The sequence below is a fragment of the Rhamphochromis longiceps genome, linkage group LG20 (assembly GCF_057381845.1).
Source record: "Rhamphochromis longiceps isolate RC_006_pf linkage group LG20, R_longiceps_female_GT1.1, whole genome shotgun sequence".
Taxonomy (NCBI): Eukaryota; Metazoa; Chordata; class Actinopteri; order Cichliformes; family Cichlidae; genus Rhamphochromis; species Rhamphochromis longiceps.
The window spans coordinates 2,609,552-2,627,910 of record NC_140576.1 but is presented as its reverse complement, the minus strand read 5'-3'; the positions used below and the strand labels follow the sequence as shown (position 1 = coordinate 2,627,910).

Genomic DNA, 18,359 nt, shown 5'->3' with positions numbered 1-18,359 from the left:
TCAGTCAGATGAGGAGCTGGTTATTTTTAACACTGCAGGGGGTTGTTGAAGTATCAGAGAGGCCAAGCTGTGTGTCAGTGAGTGCAGAAGCCCATCTCACATCTCCCTGTGTTTTCCTCCTCTGTGTATTCCTTTTCACTGTGGGATCATTCCCAGTGGCTCTGTAGAGACAGGAGAGATTTGTTCAGCAGACAATGCCCGCTGAAGAAATGTGCAGATAAATTGGACAGGGCCGATAATGGACAGATATAAAGCCACAGAGGAGGCTGTGCAGACACAGTTAGGCTCAAGGATAGATCAGTGAGAGTGCTAGTAAGAGGACAGGTGATAAAAGCAGGCACAGAGAAAGTCCCTAATGCACCTGGTTGCAGCCTGGCTCACCTCTTCCTGAGCTACATTCTCAGCTGGAGGCAGATGAATGTATTAGTATAGACAGGTTTGGTCCCTGAGGAGAGACAACAATCCTGAATAGAGCTGGACCAAAACACCTTGTGCTATGTTTGGATGCACGATTATTTTACACTTTCGGACTGGAAATTGCAAACGGATGTAACTCTCTCTCAAAATCTGATACAGTGGCTTAGATGTGATTTGAGATCAAGTAAAAAATATATATAAATAAAGCAATAAAATGGTCTCTTATGCAGATTTGAACCAGATTTACCTCATGCGCTTTGATCAGGGAACAGCAAACGAGTATACATTTGTCAGATGTTGTTCCCCATGGCTGTAATATCAGTGGGGGATTTGTCTGATAATGAATCAATCACTGAATATGGGTGGATAAACATCTGAGTGCAGCAGAGTATTACTAATCTAATTCCAGTCAAATGCAGGGAGGCCTAGAATCATCTCCTCTCATGGGGCCTGCGATTTCAAGTTCTGCATCCAAATCACAATCCATGATAAGATAAAGGTTTTGTCACTCACACTGGTTTCCTGGTCCGTTTCCATTAGATCACCGTTCCTATGAAGAAGCTTGGTGACTTCACAGCATGAAATTTTGACAGAACATTGTGTTAACAGCTGTGACTTTATGTCAAAATTTTAAGTGTTTTTAAGCAATCAACATGAAAAAGGTGTTATTTTGTTTCATGTTTGTTTTACCTGATGAATTTAAGTGTTGAGCAATAATTCTAATGAAAAGCAGTTTGACCCAGTTAGATCCTTAAATAGATTTTTGTTCACCAAAAGTACAGCTATGAGTAATAAACGCAATCTGCACAGCATATTTGCTGAAGATTAATTCATCCTGCAGCTGAAACACATGCATAAAAATAAATAAATAAATTATAGAGCCCTAGATGCACTTTGTTTACACACATTAAAGCCAGTTGTGGCAACACATTTAGTCACATTTCACAGACATACACACCAACATTATTTTTCATTTTCAGAAATGATAAACATTGCCAGTTACACTCAGTTTGTTCACTTGTTGTTTTCTTTCATGTTACATAATACACAGAGCTCAATAAAAAAAGAAACTTGCTTGAAAATATATATTTGGAAAAAGTGAACTGAGACATAAAAATTCACAGAAAGAAAACAGATTGATTTCAGTGAAAGCAGCACCTGAGCGTGGTCATACATTTTTAGTAGCTAAACCATCAAATGCACAATGTTAGCTATGAACTGAGCTCACAAGGCTCTTTTTGGTATTATATATAATCATGAAAAACACACTGCAATTACTGGATAGTGAAGATTTGACTTAATATATCCCAGATCATTTTAACATCAATCATTAGAATATTATCCAGGCACCTAATTTCCAAAAGCACTTTTAATTTATCATAAATAACACACACAGTGATCACTCCTGCTCTTTAGATGATGTGAAACTGGAAGAAGGCAATTCGCCCACCGCTTTATTTACCACACAGCCCTGACCTCAGGGGCAGAAGGGGACGTGCAGCCCTCAGCCCTCCCCTTTAAACTCGCACGTACACACCCCTTTAAACACGTCACTCGGCTGGCTGGCAGGCTGGCTAGTATCTGGCGGTGGTGGTGTGCGGTTGGACTGTGGTTGTGTTTCAGGTCTGGTCGTGTTGATAACGACACACTTACGACGCATTTCATCGCGGGAGAGATGGGAGTTATGAAGAAATGGCTCTAAAACAAATTGCCCCAACGCTGCTGGCCCTGCTCGGGCTGGTGGCCGTCGGTAATGGTAAGTTTCATCCGAGCACCTCTCCGGCTTTTGTCTCGATGTGTTTTCCTGGACTGGGCATCGCCTGTTGTCGCTAATCGTCATGGCGCTCTCTATCGCGGATTTGGCTAGCCGTGTCTTGCTAGCGTCGACCTCAAAACCACGGCTGCTGTTTGGTCGAACCGGCTGCCGTGCCGTGTTTGATGATTTATCGATATTTTTGGCTTTTATCCGCTGACAAATTCAATTGAGCTGTTGTTGAACACGAGTAGCGAAACCAACAACAACCACCACCACAACAACAACATGGTGGGGCTGTCTGTTCCGAAGCGCCAGCTAACGTCTGCTAGCTAAAGTTCAATAATGTTGATAAATCTGTGTTATTAAATGGATACAAAACTGATATAAATATGATTTTATTATTCTGTACGAACACCCCAAGCAAGGAATAGTAGTCTACATGGTGCTGTTGATGCTGAGGTTAATCTCTTGTGTGGCTGTTATGCTAACTTATTTACAAAATAGTGTCTTTTTGGCTTGTGACTGCTTATCGCTGTTTTGCTTGGGGACATCGTATAATGATAGCTGGCTGGTTGAATTTGCGTAATGTGGTCAGTTACAGTTTCGTCACATGTTGTGAGGACTGGTTTCCACGCTGGAAGGAGCAGACAGGAGCCTCTGAATGAAGGCCTAACCTACTTTGTGCATGAAATGTGTTTTCTGAGGGTAAACACTGGCAGCTCTGCCATCGCTTTCCATTTGTAAAGAGTGAAAAGGGTGCTTAGTGGACCCCCACCCCCCCCTTTCCTTCCTGCACAGCAGAAAGTGAATGCTGGCATAGGGCGACAGCAGCCGTACATTCAGCCATCCCAGACAGAAGTCAGAGTTGAAGTCTGGGTTCATTGTGATGGAAATGTGGCAAGTGGGGTCTTTTGAGGCGCCAGTTATGGTCCTTCTTCAGTCCGATTCCTCCCCATCTGCTGGAGCAGCTGATGCCCAGCTTCACACAACAGCACCACATCACAATATATCACTATATGTAACAGCACACACAGTATATCACCAAATATTCAGCCAAAGCACAGAGCGTTTGGCCCCTCAGCGCATCTACTGACCTTTAAGTTTGCTCCAAACGTCCCTTCACTTTCATTATGCTTCAGTAGGTTAGACACAAGCATGTCTTGTTTTATGAAAAACTCTGTTCTCTTCCTTTGAGTTTTGCACCTTTGTTTCAACTTGCCACTCACTGGATACACTTATTATTAAAATGATCCGTGTGCCAGGGGGAAAAAATGATCTTTGCTTCATTTGTTATCCATTAAAGTGTACTGTGCTAAACAATTGAGTCATCCTTCCGAGAATCATAAAAACTGTTCCTCCCCCACAAGTTTAGATAAGGGCGCAATACACTAAGGTTGATCAGTTCAAGGCATGCTGGGAAAATTGTCACACCTGAGTGGCCAGTTTGTTTGCCTGGGTTACACCAACATTAACAGAGATGTGTGAAGGGGGAGAGTTGGGGGTGGGTCTGTGACCGGTGCAGACACACACAGTGATAATGGGTCTGTCCATCTGGCAGGGTTTGTCATGCAAGGGGGGCCACGAGTCTATCATGAGCTGCTTTCTCCCTATGTAATGGATTACACCATGCACAGGCTGAAACCAGACAAACCTGAAAGCTGCTTCGCTGGAGCAGATTCCAGGCCTGCGCGAGTATGTTTTTGTGAGAATATGCTTTACTCACAGGTTTGAATCTGTCACGTGTTGTTGACTTCACGAGGATTAGGAGTCACTAGTGTTATGGGCATTACATGTCTACGTGACGCAGTCAGACTGGGTGAATTGAACAAAGTAGCAATGTGATATGGGCACTGTCAACCACAGTGCCGCTAGGTAGGGCGCGTCCCTCCCCTTCTCTCTACATTCTCCATCTCACTTATATAAAAGCCTGCTGCTTTGTCAGAATTTAATCTGTACTTTGTTGTCTGTGGTCCCGTTTCTGCTTTCATTCACTTACTTCTAACAGGGTGGTGAAGAAAGCTTTAGTTTGGGTTGGGTTTTTTTTTTAAATTTTTTATCTCTAGGTTAGAGGAAGGCCATTGGATAGATGAGCTCCTGCTATCTCTTGACCTTTGAACTCACCTTTGGAAGCTCTTCAACATACAATCACCAGGCCTGCCAGACTATTGTCGTTTCCTGATGTGCCTCTTTTCCACTCTTTAGTCATGGATGCATAACCCTGCTGTCTTTCTGGTAAAATGACCGCCTTCTGTCATTCAGACATGGCTTATTAATGTTTCTTCATTTATTTTACACATACAACGTTGATGGATAGAACCACATACATGTGAGATTTGGATATCATGCATCTAGTGAGGTATGATATCCAATAGGAGGCAAATAGAGCGTATAATGTTCTTCCCATCATTTATTTAACACATTGAATGTGTTAAATAAATAAATGAACATTAGTGGCCTATGTGTGAATAACAGAATGCATTAGATCAGAGTTTTCTGACTGCAACATAGTGACCGAACATGAGTGTATTCAGAAGGATTCTTTCCCCCCCTTCTCATTATGAGCAACTGAGATGCACAGCAGGCAACGGCATGATTCACAGTGGCTTACATCAACACATTGTAATTGCACGCATGCCTATACATTTATGCAAGTATATAGGTTTCAGAATTAGATAGTAGAGTGTTGTCGGTCTGCTGCTTTTATGGAAAAAGGCCGTAGTGCTCATTAAGATGTAAGGTAGACCTGTTCAGGTGCACTCAGATTAATGGATAATGTTGCGTGTCTGTGGCGTGTGGTTGTGGCTTGAAACTAAAACATGCCTTCCTTTCAGTTTGAACAGGGAACTCACTCTACAGGGGTAAACGGTGCAGGTGCTTGTGTAATGTCAAATTTGATGTGAAAGAGTTCAGGTGGTGGCTGTGTGAGCTAGTCAGTTTGGAACATGCGTATACCTGCCCATTAGATCAGAGCAGGGAGAATGTACAGAGAGGTTGAAACTTTATAGGTTCCAAGGTGTAAGCCCGTAAAGAGAAGACGGTGTGGACAGGGGAGGGGAGATGGACATTTGGATTTCAAGCAAGATTGAGTTTGAAAAGTAGAACGTGTTTTAAAGGGGCGGGGGTTCCTTCTCCCTCAGTGTGTAGAAGTTGTTTAAACCTGTTCTAGATAAGTTGTATTGTCTGCCAGATCCCTGCAGCTATGTCGTGATCAAATGAAGTTGCATCACATCCTCTGTATAAAATTTCTGGTTGCTTCCTGGCTCAGACACCACCTCCTTTGCAATTTGTGTTTACTAACAATTTCCATAATGTGGCACTGAGCCAGTCGGGGTCAGGTTAGGTCCGGGGTGGTCTAGTTTTCCTTCCATAATGACCAGTGTTGTTAATGACCTCCTTTGGCCCGGAGGCAGAGAGCCCTAATTGCTACAGCAGACGGCATAGCCCCAGACTGACCCGGCTCCTCAATTACTGATGCTAGACCGCAAGAAATTACTATCGCTTTAGAGCCAGCCAACTTCTTGCCTGTCCTCTTCTCTTCAATTTACTCTAAAGTACTTGTCTTTGTTTAAAGAGTTTTTGCATATTGTTCATGAACCTGCATTTGTTTCTGTGGCATATCTTAAGCATACACAGACATAAGATCTGTGATTTCTCACCGTGCTTCCACAGACTTGATAGTTACATTAATTTATGTCTATAGAGCTAAACTCGACAGCTTCCTCCATTGCATGTCTCTTTGATTTGTTTTTCTTTTTTGTTTTTTCTGACTGCTGTTGGAATTTAGATCAGACCCACACTGCCTTGTAATTTTCTGCTAGAAGGTATGCAGTCTACTTGTCAAGTTTTCTCTAATACTTCCGTGACAATGATTTACTTTGATTAGTGTGATCCAGGGTAAAACTTTTGCTTTTGGAATCCAGTGAGAGTGCCTTATCTAACTAGCTCTTCAAATACCATTTAACCCTATTTTCTCTCCTGGGTTCAGATAGTGTTGGTAGCTTAAACAGAGCAAAAATTTGTTATGAGTAAGTGTGTGAATATGCAAAGTAGTTGCTTTTTTTTGAGCTTTAAAGGTAACTGCTGGATTTATGCCAAATCCTTGTGGTGTTCTCGGATCAACGTTGCATTTTGTCTGGGCTGTTTTTATTTTGGTTTCACAATATTATTAGCTTAAGGATTATCTGCAAAATAACTTGATCTGTCTTTTTTCACAATGAAAAGAGTGACATAACTAAAATTTATATTTTTGCCATATGTGAAATTTCTATATATATGTTGTGCTATGTATATATTGTCATTCTGATCATTCTTCTCAGTTATTTATGCAATGAAAATACAAATGACAGCAGAATCAAGGAGTTTTGGAAATTAGCTTTAGTTTTCAGTGCGTCACTTCAGTTTTATTTATGTAACACCAGATCACAACAAGAGTTTACCTCAAGGTGCTTAATATTTTAAGGTGAAACCCTACAAAAATCACCAAGGGGGAAAAAAAAAGAAGTTTGGACTATGAAACTGCCCTTTATGATCAGACACGTGGCAATGGTGGGACAGGACAAAACTCCCCTTTTAACAGGAAGAACTTGACATCAAGGCTAAACACAAGCAAACTAAAAATAAGTGTGTAAGTGTCTGCAGTGTATTTGGCGCCAGTTGTTGGTCTGTAAGAAAACAGTGTTTGTGTTTAACAAATAATTGTAACCGAAGAGGGGAAAAAAACGACACTTCTGCAAACATCCAGGATGGGTTTCAAGCAGCTTCAAATGTCATTGACTCATATTACCACCATTTTAGAAATCAGTTTGAGAATCTGAGCACAAGTGTCTGCAACAAATCCAAAGTGAACCTGTGCTCACACTCGTGTGCTTTTGAACCCAAGCAGAACAACAGACAAGACAGGAAGGGATGTAGCCTCAGGCTGGTGGTTGGTAGACATGGTAGAAGCAGCCTCGGCCCCAGAGGCTTCACTTTAGAATCAGATCAGTAATCTGACCCTGAGATGCAGACAAAGGTAATGACTTTCCTCCTTCCCCTAGCATTGATTAGGACACAGTTGTGGTGTGTGCATGTGTATGTTAGCCTGTGTATGTGTGTTGCACTCACACTGTCTGGTGGCGTCTGCTTGTCTTGATCAGCTCTCAGTCTGGTATCTGTATGGATCTAATTTCAGCCAGTGCATTTTGGTAATGGTTCTCCCCTCCCCATGCACGCACACAGGTTTGTGTAACCTGCCGCCCTGCGCCAAGCACATTTACAGTATTTTCTTTATGTTATCGTACACAGAACTTCAGTCGTGTTTTGAGAGCGTTGTTTCCACCAAGTCGGTCTGAACGGCGCATGCATCTGCTGAACGCTGTCATCGTGGTTTATGGGTAAAGTTCTGTGGAATGGGGCTGTTCTGTGTTTTATTTCGTTAGGTTCATAGGACCGCCAAATTAAGGCAACGCTGTTTATGGCAACAAAGTTTTAATAATGTTTTCCTGACTGTGTTCTCCATTTCCTGTCTCAACACGAACGGAATGATTGGAACTCCGTGCTAACGGCTCAAAGGGATTGCGTTTAGGCTCTGCTCTCCCTGTTTTTGTCATGTGTTCCCTTTTCTGCTCCCTCCCATAAGTTAAAGTCTAGACTGGGTTTTAATGACAGTCGCAGCTGGTCACTTGGGCAGACCTCAATCGCAGCTGGGGGGCCCTGTTTGCCGCCTCCCCCTCTGTATTGTCCTTCCCAAATGGGGACCAACCCCCATCCTGTCTGGCCCAGAGCAGCTCCCCCAAACATCGGGGTTGTTACTGGTAACCCCACTCTGCTGTCCCCTGTATGCCACCCATCCCCCCACGCAAAAGTGCACACCCCCCACTCCAGTCTTTGTTCATGTAGGGCCAGTCCAATCCCCTCCTCATGTCGCCTTAATCTCCACACAAAGGACCAGTGTAAAGACCACCAATTATGTGGATACAAGAGCAGAGTTCACTCAAACTTCACACACACGGCCTTTTCCTCAGATCCAAGTGTATTTAGGCTCGGTAATATTCCTGCAAGTCTGGCTTTGTAACACTTTGGCTCTGAATCTATTGAGATATGCAGAGCGCTGTGTAAACAACACAGCATTTGGATAAATGTTTTTTGTTTGAATTAGTTAAGTAGCAGAACTCCACATTGCCTGATGTTCATCTCGGTTTTTTGGATGGTTTTTTGTTGTTGTTGTTGTTGTTGTTGTTTGTTTTTTTGTTTTTTTTAACCGCTACCTCGTGCCATCTTTTGCAAAGTTTTGTTTGGGGCTGTGATTTAGCAGTTAGATGAATATATTGGCGGGTGAGCGTTGGCTGAATTCTTGAGCAGTTTGTTCTTTTGGAGTGAATTTGAAGGCCAATTTTTTACTATTCTATTTTGGTGGTCTGCCTCCATGAGGATCTAACTTGGCAGATAAAGAACCTGTAAAGCAGGTTTCAAAGCTTGTGCTAATGAGTTGAGTCGGCCCATATTTTGCACATTCGTGTCCCTCTTTCAGTTTTTCAGAAAGCAGAGGTGACATTTGAGTGTGTTTTAATGTTTGCTGTCCAATTGGTATAAATTATATTTGAAAACTAAATCAATAACTGTACGTGTGCCCGTATGGTTTAGTGACGTGTGTTTTTCCCAGCAGCTTGTTCATTATTAACAGGATGTGAGAGAAATGTCCTCCGCCTAATTGCTTCATCTCGGGCTTTCTGCTCATGACTTTTATTTGGGTGTTTTTTCATCATGCACATATCGATAAATATTACACAGTCACCAGTAGAACCGTTTACGGCTGGTGGACAGATTTTTATATCGCCTAAGCCTGTTTGCTGATTGCATAAATGTTATACATTGTAGTCACAGGGCGTTCAACTTACAGGATGTTTTCATTTAGATAAAAGCATTAGTCAGTAATGAAACATCAGATCATTTTATCTAAACTTGTGAATCAATCACCATCAAGTTAATAATAAATATCCTCTCATGTTTTTGCTGTGCTGAACACACATAATGTTTTTGCTTCTCAGCGTGGAAGCGGGCTACACATGGTATAGTCATGAGGTAGCCCTAAATGAAAGGGAGGACTTCCCACAAACCAAACTCTTGGTAGGCCGCAAACCATCCATGGTAGAGTTGAGAAGCAAATGTGTGTGTTTTCAGCCATGTTTGGTTTCCTTCCTGAGCTTCTGTCTGTGTCTGTGTGCCATCTGTCTTACCACACACAGACTCTCCAGTGATGAATGTGCCTTTTCATTTCAGATCACTGTGTTCTTGTCAGATCACTCCTGTTAGCTCATTATCGTGTATTGGTGCAATATGTTTGTCATGAAAAAAAACTTTTATAGCCTTCAATTTGAGTTTTGTGAGGCGATTCGGTTTACAATCCTAAGTGTGGTGAGGAGGCGCTTTGTCTTAAAATGTGCTGCGTGTGTATTTCCTTTTAAATGCTGCTCTTGCTTTTGAGAACGTATTGATGAAAATGGCTCTTGTCTGGATTCACTTGGTAAAAATTTGATATGCTTTACTGAAAAGCCATAAATGGCAGACGTGAAGGAGAGATGGTCCTGGTGGAAAGAGGTGTTTCAGGTTGTCTGAATGTTGATGGAAGTAATGTGTCATCCTGCATTTAAACCTACAGCCATGACTCCTGTCATCGGTTTTATTTTGTTAAACTATTTGCCACGCACTAGCCTGATGTGGCACAGGGCTTGTTTTTCTCTTTTTATCAGGCCCAGCCTGCTTTACCTCTGTGTAATCTGCAGGAAATTCCATCTGCATGCGAACTTGAGTGAAATTTGGACACACTCAGCATTGAGTTCCTGTCACTTTCCCACTCACCTCCTCAAGAACAAGAGACACACACACACACACACACACACACACACACACACACACACACACACACACACACACACACACACACTAACCAGATGTGAAATATTACTGAAACTCTGCTTCAAGTGTTCCACATTTCCAGTTACTACTCGGTGAACAAGCATAGACAGATCAGCGTACACGCTACATGCAAAAAATGCTCCCACGCAGAAATAAACCTTCAAGAGTTCAGGGGAAACCACTGCTATGACACCACGGTTTGTGGTTTAGGCCACTTGGATGTTACATGCAGATGTTGCAATAAGTATATCACTCATTGAATTTTTTCTTTTTTTTATTACTTATTATTTTTTATTACTACTCTGGTAGTTGCTTAATTTGCTGGAATCTGCTGACACCTTTTGGCCGACCTCTTCGTTGGTTCAAAAAGAGAAGATCACTGAGCTCATCTGGTCAAAGAAGCCCTTTAGTATAAGACACAGAGGATTAGTGGAATTTTGCCACTCTCAACGTCTTTCTTTCCTCTAGGCTAGGCATTGTCAGCTGTCCGACCAATGTTGAGCCTCTTTTTGAAGAAGAATAGGGATTGAAATTCCTCTTCTCTTTGTGTCTCCTCCTGTGTTGTTTTAGGGTATAGTGGTCTTGTCTTTGTTAATTCCACAGTGATTAGTCTCAAGTGGTCCAGCCTTTGTCTGGCCTCACCCACGGTAGTGTTGACAGTACGTTTTTCATTTTGGGTTTTCCTGTGTAAAAGGAACAACCAAAAATAAAAACGGCTCCACATTCCTACAACCAACTATGCCATGCCCTGCTGTGCGCTGTGGTAGGAGTAAACCTTAGAAGAAACCCAATGTGCTGGCCTTGCTCTAAATGAGAAGCATGTGTGGTATGACTCGAAATCACATTTCACTCCAAATCTAATCAGTTTTCAGTTTCTTGCTCTCTGGATTGCTCAACCAGTACTGGTTCTGTTTTAGATGTGGCAGGCACTGACCTCATTTGTTTGCGCGTATATGGACCACCATAGTTTTATTGTGAAAGCGGCAGGAGTTCCAGTGTGTCACCTTTTAATAGGTTCCTGCGCAGAAGTGTGCTGTGTTTAATAACACTCTGGTCTCATTAGCTGAAACAGTGGTGGCTCTCGGTGTCGATGAGAAAAAGCCGGGAGAGGAATGGAGCAGAATGCTGCATTGGGGATTTGGCAGGAGCCCTCTCCCCTTGTTGAGTTTCACTTTGTCTGTCCCGACGGGCAGGACTGTCTCCACCCTGCGTGTCTGGGTTCATCTGCAGTGAAGGATCTGATTTCAGGGCTGTCTGGCTGCTTCTGCTGAACACTAAGGATCTGTGTCTGCACGTCATAATATGCCCACAATTTAAAGGGACCCTCATTACATTTTGTATTGAAACAGTGGTGTATGCTTGCCCCCTGCTGGGCACAATGAAGAAGTGAACTAGAGGACTCTGTAACCTCGTGGTGATAAACTTCTTTTCTTTTTCTCACTCTCTCAGCTTTACATTGCAACTGCACAAACTGTGAGAAGACAGGCTATGAGTGCGAGACAGACGGTGCCTGCATGGCTTCAACTTATTATGTCAATGGGAAGGAGGAACACGTACGTGTCTGCATCAACCAGGACAGCCTGGTCCCTCCTGGGCAACCGTTCTACTGTTTGAGTGCTGAAGGTTTCTTCAATACTCACTGCTGCTATGTAGATTACTGCAACAGTATTGACCTGAAAGTCCCAGGTGAGACCTCATTAAATACTTTAGAGCAATTGTGACTGTTTATTTATTTTTTTATTTTTTTAACCCATTTCTTTTGTTTTGTTTTGTCGTCTTAGTCCCAACCAAAGGGGGGGAATGGTCAACCCAAGTGAGCAACTGGGGGCCAGTGGAGCTGGTGGCAGTGATTGCAGGGCCCGTGTTCCTGCTCTGTGTGTTGCTGATGGTCGGGGTGTTCCTGTTCCAGTATCACCAGAGGGCCTACAGCCACAGACAACGGCTGGAGGTAGAAGATCCCTCCTGTGACCATCTATACTTGGCCAAGGACAAGACGCTCCAGGACCTAATCTATGACATGTCCACCTCTGGATCAGGCTCTGGTCAGTATGCAAAAGCAGGAGCTTCCATACATCCTTAGATATATCAGTATGCCCAAATGAGTAACATTCACCATAACGGTGTGAGGATACTTATCAGGGAACTCTTGTTGATTTGTTGCCTGTCTGTTGCCCCCTCTGCAGGTTTGCCCCTGTTTGTGCAGCGGACTGTGGCCAGGACTATTGTGCTGCAGGAAATAATAGGAAAAGGTCGCTTTGGGGAGGTGTGGCGCGGGAAGTGGAGGGGAGGCGACGTAGCAGTGAAAATCTTCTCATCCAGAGAGGAGCGCTCCTGGTTCAGAGAGGCTGAAATCTACCAGACAATCATGTTACGGCATGAAAATATCCTAGGATTTATTGCAGCAGACAACAAAGGTGAGGAAAACTGTTGGCTATATGAAGATACAATACAAGAAGGCTGCTTTAAACAACCCTCAACAGTAAAAGTTTAGGCCTTTTCAAAATAAAATGTTTTACAAGCTCGCTGCTGTTTAAGTAGAGTAGATTATTTGATCGACGTTATTCATTTGTTCCCTTTCAGACAACGGCACTTGGACTCAACTCTGGCTGGTGTCAGACTATCATGAGCATGGCTCACTTTTTGACTACCTGAATCGCTACTCTGTCACCATTGAGGGGATGATCAAATTGGCGCTATCAGCTGCCAGCGGCTTGGCACACCTACACATGGAGATCCTAGGAACTCAGGGTGGGACTTTCATGTCTGCAGAGTGGATATGTTATATGTAAAGGGCGAGCATGTTCTTGATGCAAGTGTAATGCTGTTGTGTTGGTTCTCGTGCAGGTAAACCTGGCATTGCTCACCGTGACCTCAAGTCCAAAAATATTCTGGTTAAGAAGAACGGCACATGTGCTATAGCTGACCTAGGTCTGGCTGTCCGCCATGAGTCTATCACAGACACGATCGATATTGCACCGAATCAGCGCGTGGGCACTAAGAGGTAAATGTTTCCATACTTATCAGCACTCAAGTAGATAAAGCGCACAGGGGATTTTACAGGTCTTCCCTGAGGCCTTAAAGAATACATCTGACAACTTTCTTTCTTTTTTTTTTCTTCTAATACTTTGAATATCAGAAAGTGAAAACTTTGAAAAGCTGGATTTTAGTTTTCTGACTTTTTCATAATTCTAGTCACTCTTGGATGTAATACCCTGTTATTCTCTGCACCACAGAAATGGGAGACCTTGGTAGAACTTTGAGTGAGATAGATGTACTGTGATGTAGAGTGTAAAAGATGGCAGTAGCTACAATGACCACACAGTGGTTTGTCAAATCCTGTTTTAAAGCCTTAAGATGTGATTTTTCTCAATGGCTGTCTTGGTGATCTTAAACTGCATGCTCAATTATTGAGGAGGAGGAGAGCTGACTGTGAAACTGCATGCTCATTGGCCAACAACTTGGCATAATGCAAAAATTCAACATGACCAGAAACGAGTCACCGAGGGCAGACGGTGATCAAGAAAGTGTTTACTGGGGTGAAGCGTGAGGGCTGTTTTTTCTCATATTCTGAGGACCAGAAATCTTTTTTGCAGCCATAGGTATCGCCCCCTAGTGGGCATTACAAGGAATGAAAGTTTGAGACTTGTTGGGAGGCTGTTATCTTACTTCAGTTTCTATTAGTGGTGCTAAAGTTGTTGTTCATGCTGTGTGTGTCCACCCTCAGGTATATGGCTCCAGAAGTCCTGGACGAATCCATAAACATGAAACACTTTGACTCCTTCAAGTGTGCTGACATTTACGCACTGGGCCTGGTGTATTGGGAGATTGCGCGTCGCTGCAACACAGGAGGTAAGAGCACAATATAAATAAATATGATACAGTTGGTCAAATAAACAGAAACATGAAATCTGAGACTGAAAATGCTTCTCTGTCATGTACTACAGGTATCCATGAGGAGTACCAGCTACCCTACTATGACCTTGTGCCCTCTGACCCGTCCATAGAAGAGATGAGGAAGGTGGTGTGTGACCAGAAACTGAGGCCCAATGTGCCCAATTGGTGGCAGAGCTATGAGGTATTTCACACCATGTATATGAACAGCTGCACTAGTGGTTTCTAAAAATATGTCCAATGGCAGTATATGGAACCAGTTGGGCTGTATTAGTTTGGCAGTACAAGATGTTCTGGTCTACAAGTATGAAGGTAGACTGCCAACTTCTGAGTCAGTGTTGTGGGGGAGGATTAAAATAGTTTTATCTACTCAGTCGTCCATTGTTAAAATTTGGGGTTCATGATGTCCCTGAGCTGGCTACCAGCAAATAAAGTAAAACTTGGATAAATCAGTTCATTTCTGGATTTAATTTCACTTAAAAAACAAAACAGAAAAACAGCTTTTTACATAAAGTGTACTATTCTTAGCAGTGGTGCCCTCAATATACAAAATAAATGAGCCAGTCCAACAGTCTGTTATTGCCTTAGTGCAAGACGCAGTAATCAACATTTAATGTCCCTGATGTAGGTGCACAGGTCTGTCTTACCTTAAACTCTGACATTTTTCTCACACACAGAGGCTGGTTTGAAAAGCACAGATCGCGACTCATTCAAATGTCTGTGGCTATAAGTCATGTTGTAACACTTTTGTCCTCTTGCTGCGCAGTCACTGCGCGTGATGGGGAAGATCATGAGGGAGTGCTGGTATGCCAACGGAGCAGCCAGACTGACAGCTCTGCGCATCAAGAAGACTTTGTCTCAGCTCAGCGTGGAGGAGGATGTGAAGATGTGAGCGTACAGGCGGCAGAAAGACACTCTGGAGACGCACAACCAGACAACACTCCCATAGGAAAGAAACACTAAAGACAGACTGCAAATGAAAACCCTGCCAGTTTTAAAGCCACACTCCAAGTTGTGACAAGGCCTACCTCACCTTTTTAGCCAAAACTACTGAGAATCAACCCTTCTCCTCCTCCTCCTGACTTTTCTCTCCCTTCCCCTGCCTCCCTTTAGCTCCTCACGTCTCTTCCTCCTTCCCTCTGACTCCCTTCTCCATGGGCCACAACACTACAGCACTACCACTGTTAATATCATCACACTCAACCTTTCTTTTTTCATCTCCCATGGCAGGAAGTAGAACTCTTGTACAGTGAAAAGAATCTTCTGTTTTTGATCATCTGTTTTCTTGTTTTTCCTTTTAACCTCTCTGAAATTGTCCAACATGGACTAAAGTCGTCCAGAAGAGTCGGGCATGTCGTGGGCTTCAAGTTTAGGAACGATTACACATAACTTTCCATTGTGTTGGCCATACAACATCATATTGTCGCTGTAAGGAGGGGAAAGAGGCTGAAGCACTGTTTTATATATGTGCGTGTGCGTGTGCGTGTGTGTGTGTGTGTGTGTGTGTGTGTGTGTAAGTAAAAGGTGTCTGGACTACTAGCATGTTCCCAAGACACTACAATGTCTACTGGTGTAGGCTGTAGTTCATTAGAGAAAATCAGTTATTGGACATGTGGTAATTAAGCATGAACAGCTGGATTGTGCTTTTTTTTCCCCCCTCATTTTATTCCCTCACTTGAATCTTCAAACACAAATTAGTTGCACTCAACTGTAGCTTCCTCATCACATGTGAGACCGGGCAGGTGTCACATAGCAGATGCGGTCCAGTCCTGGCGTTTAGTTTGAAATGTGGCAGGGATAATGTTGAATTTATTCTAATTTTTTTTTCTTCTTGGGATGGTTTTATTTATTTGTTCATAGTTTTTACTACATAATGATGAACACTGTGAGATGAGATGTGACAAACCACAAAATTAAATGTCGTAGTTCAGTCAAAGTCTTCAGAGTCGTGGGTTATTGCATTCATTTATTTTTTTAAATTTAATTTCTTCTTTTTCTTTTCTTTTCTTTTTTTTAAAGTAAAGATGCTGTTTGAAAAATGAATGCAGCCATAACCCTCTGGCGGTGACAGGTGAAGACGTAGTACACACGGGCCAAATAAGAGGCGTATGAAAAGGCAATGAAAACAATCTTTTCTTTTTAAAATATATATATTTTTTGTGTAAAAGATCATGATGGGTGTTTTTTCTTCTGGCTTTAACATTAGACACTACTGATGATGGGTACATATGATTTGTATATACAACATGCATTTTGTTTTATTTTTTTCCTTCTATGCCACAAGCTCCAGTGTGACATTGATCAGTGATTTTAATCTGATGGTACTTTCACGCATCTGTTTGATCCGTCTATGGTTTCTGACTGTCCGAGGAAAGGATTGCGATATCTGCTGGAATTTGTATTTCACTTGCTCCTCTCATGGTAATTTGGTGGTACTACTGATCCCAGGCCATTTTGCTGCAACTTCCTTTTTTTAATTTAATTTAATTTTTAAAATCTATATAAACACAACTATTGCAGGTGCTTGTTGAGTTCTTTCAAGAGCTGAGTAATGCAGATCTGTTTCTACATACGTCTTCTGGGGTGACATCTTTCTCAATGACACTGGAATACTTAGCAGCTTCTTGTAAACCTTACTATTCTGATACTGCCACTGGCTGTTTATTCAGAAATCCAGACGATTGCTGACAGTTCGTGCACAGGGAACATGTGGTTAGATGTAAAATGTAGTTGGGAGTTTTACTGTCAAAGACTGACATGCTGTAAAGAGAAACTGCATGTTTTCATTCTACATCTGACTTTGAGTCCGTCTCCAGACGAGACTATGAAAGTATTACACTGACATTTGTCACCATCGGGCTCTGCACTGTTATGTCCACAAGGGCGATTAGTTAACGTTAGTTACGCCATCACTTGATCCAGAATCCATGTGTCATGTTGGTATCCATTTTTTGCATGCTGTCTCAAACACTGGGTCCTCTGCATTGAGGTAGATAAACTTAAGAGATGATGTTTTTTGTTTTGTTTTTGTTTTTTGTTTTTTTCCCCCCACCATTTCCTGTGTGCTTTTTGTTGTTGTTTTTTATTTTGTTTTTGTTTTTGTTGTTTTTGTTTTCTGTTTGTGTTGTTGGTTGTGTACCCCAGAAATGTTGCTGCTACTGTTAACATGGGTAGAAGTTCAGCGGGCAGAGGGAAGTGAATAAAAGAAGGGAGGGGAAGTGGGCGACTGCTGTCAGTTGAACCAAAATTGTCAAAACACTCCTGTCCATGTTTGGTTTGTTGCCATGGGTATATGACCATCAGACATCCTGTTCATAGGTAATAAAAAATAATATTGTGCAGATCTTTTCAGAATTAGTTCAAAGGTGTACATAGATGATATACAATAAAATCCTCTTTTTCTTATCCGTGACTCTGGCCAGTGCTCATTTCAGATGTTTGGTTTTCTCTTGTTTTTGTTTTTTTTTGTTTTTTTTCTTCATAAAGAAGATAATATTTTAAATTATGGCTTGTGACTAAAGACAAAATACACTGATGGGGGATTATAAATTACAATATAACTATATTTACATACAAATACTTAGGTGCACTACAATGACTGGTAACATCTCAGGTTCTTATAGGAAACAATTACAGTGGAAGTACATTTAAGTAGTGCTTAAGTAATAAGTACTGCATGGAGTAAATAATTGTAAGTAGTATTTTAATTACCTGGTAGTTTTACAGAAAAGCAATATTTGCCCATCTTACATTATAAATTTGTTATATTGTTGGGGGGCATATTATGGAGTGACTTGCATTTTCCCCCCACAGCCATAAAAAGCTGATTGTCGTCACCCTGCCAGACGGGCAGGTGACGTGGACACCCGTGAAAGCTAAAACTCCAGAACGAAGCGACATAGCAGTTTCACGTCTATGGCTGTATCCCAATTCAGGGTCTGCAGCCTTAAAGTACGCAGCCTCAACGATCCTCAAGGGCCGCGTACTCAAAGACCGCTAAGGCCGGAAGTGCGAGGCTTGTGAAATGGGACGGTCTAGCCTCCGTTGCGCTGCCCAGGTTGCCTAGCAACCATGATACTAACAGCTGGAAACGTGTCATACAGCTGTGTTTGACAGAAATGAAGGAGAAAATCTTTTGTTCATTTGTTTGTTTCTACATGAGCTTTGATCATTCTCTGATTAAGCTCAGCTATTGATCGGTGTATATTTTAAAGTAAAGGCTTTAAAACCAAGTTAGTACAAACGTCACTAATGTCACATAACTTTGCCGACATGTGGCCAACAGTAATGTTTAATGTTCTTCGTTATTAAACATTTGCACATAAGTGACATAATATTCAGTACTTAAAGTTTACTCTTCGGCCGCCCCTCATCCGCCGTTTTTTTTTTTGTTTTGTTTTTT

General features: G+C 42.2%; 1 protein-coding gene across 1 annotated transcript; it reads left to right on the top strand.

The window, feature by feature from the left end:
* Positions 1 to 1,977: 1,977 nt before the first annotated feature.
* Positions 1,978 to 17,362, top strand: acvr1ba (activin A receptor type 1Ba). The gene is made up of 9 exons (XM_085392792.1): positions 1,978 to 2,173; positions 11,516 to 11,752; positions 11,848 to 12,108; positions 12,250 to 12,480; positions 12,647 to 12,814; positions 12,911 to 13,067; positions 13,791 to 13,915; positions 14,011 to 14,141; positions 14,724 to 17,362. The coding sequence occupies exons 1-9, from the start codon at positions 2,110 to 2,112 to the stop codon at positions 14,847 to 14,849; spliced, it is 1,500 nt and encodes a 499-aa protein (XP_085248918.1). The 5' UTR covers positions 1,978 to 2,109; the 3' UTR covers positions 14,850 to 17,362.
* Positions 17,363 to 18,359: the final 997 nt, after the last annotated feature.

Bases quoted from the DNA above. Each gene is read 5' to 3' on its own strand.
- acvr1ba (XM_085392792.1), top strand. From the start codon at position 2,110: ATGGCTCTAAAACAAATTGCCCCAACGCTGCTGGCCCTGCTCGGGCTG. The intron at 2,174-11,515 runs GTAAGTTTCATC...TCACTCTCTCAG, and splicing joins GCTGGTGGCCGTCGGTAATG to CTTTACATTGCAACTGCACA. The intron at 14,142-14,723 runs GTATTTCACACC...CTTGCTGCGCAG, and splicing joins ATTGGTGGCAGAGCTATGAG to TCACTGCGCGTGATGGGGAA.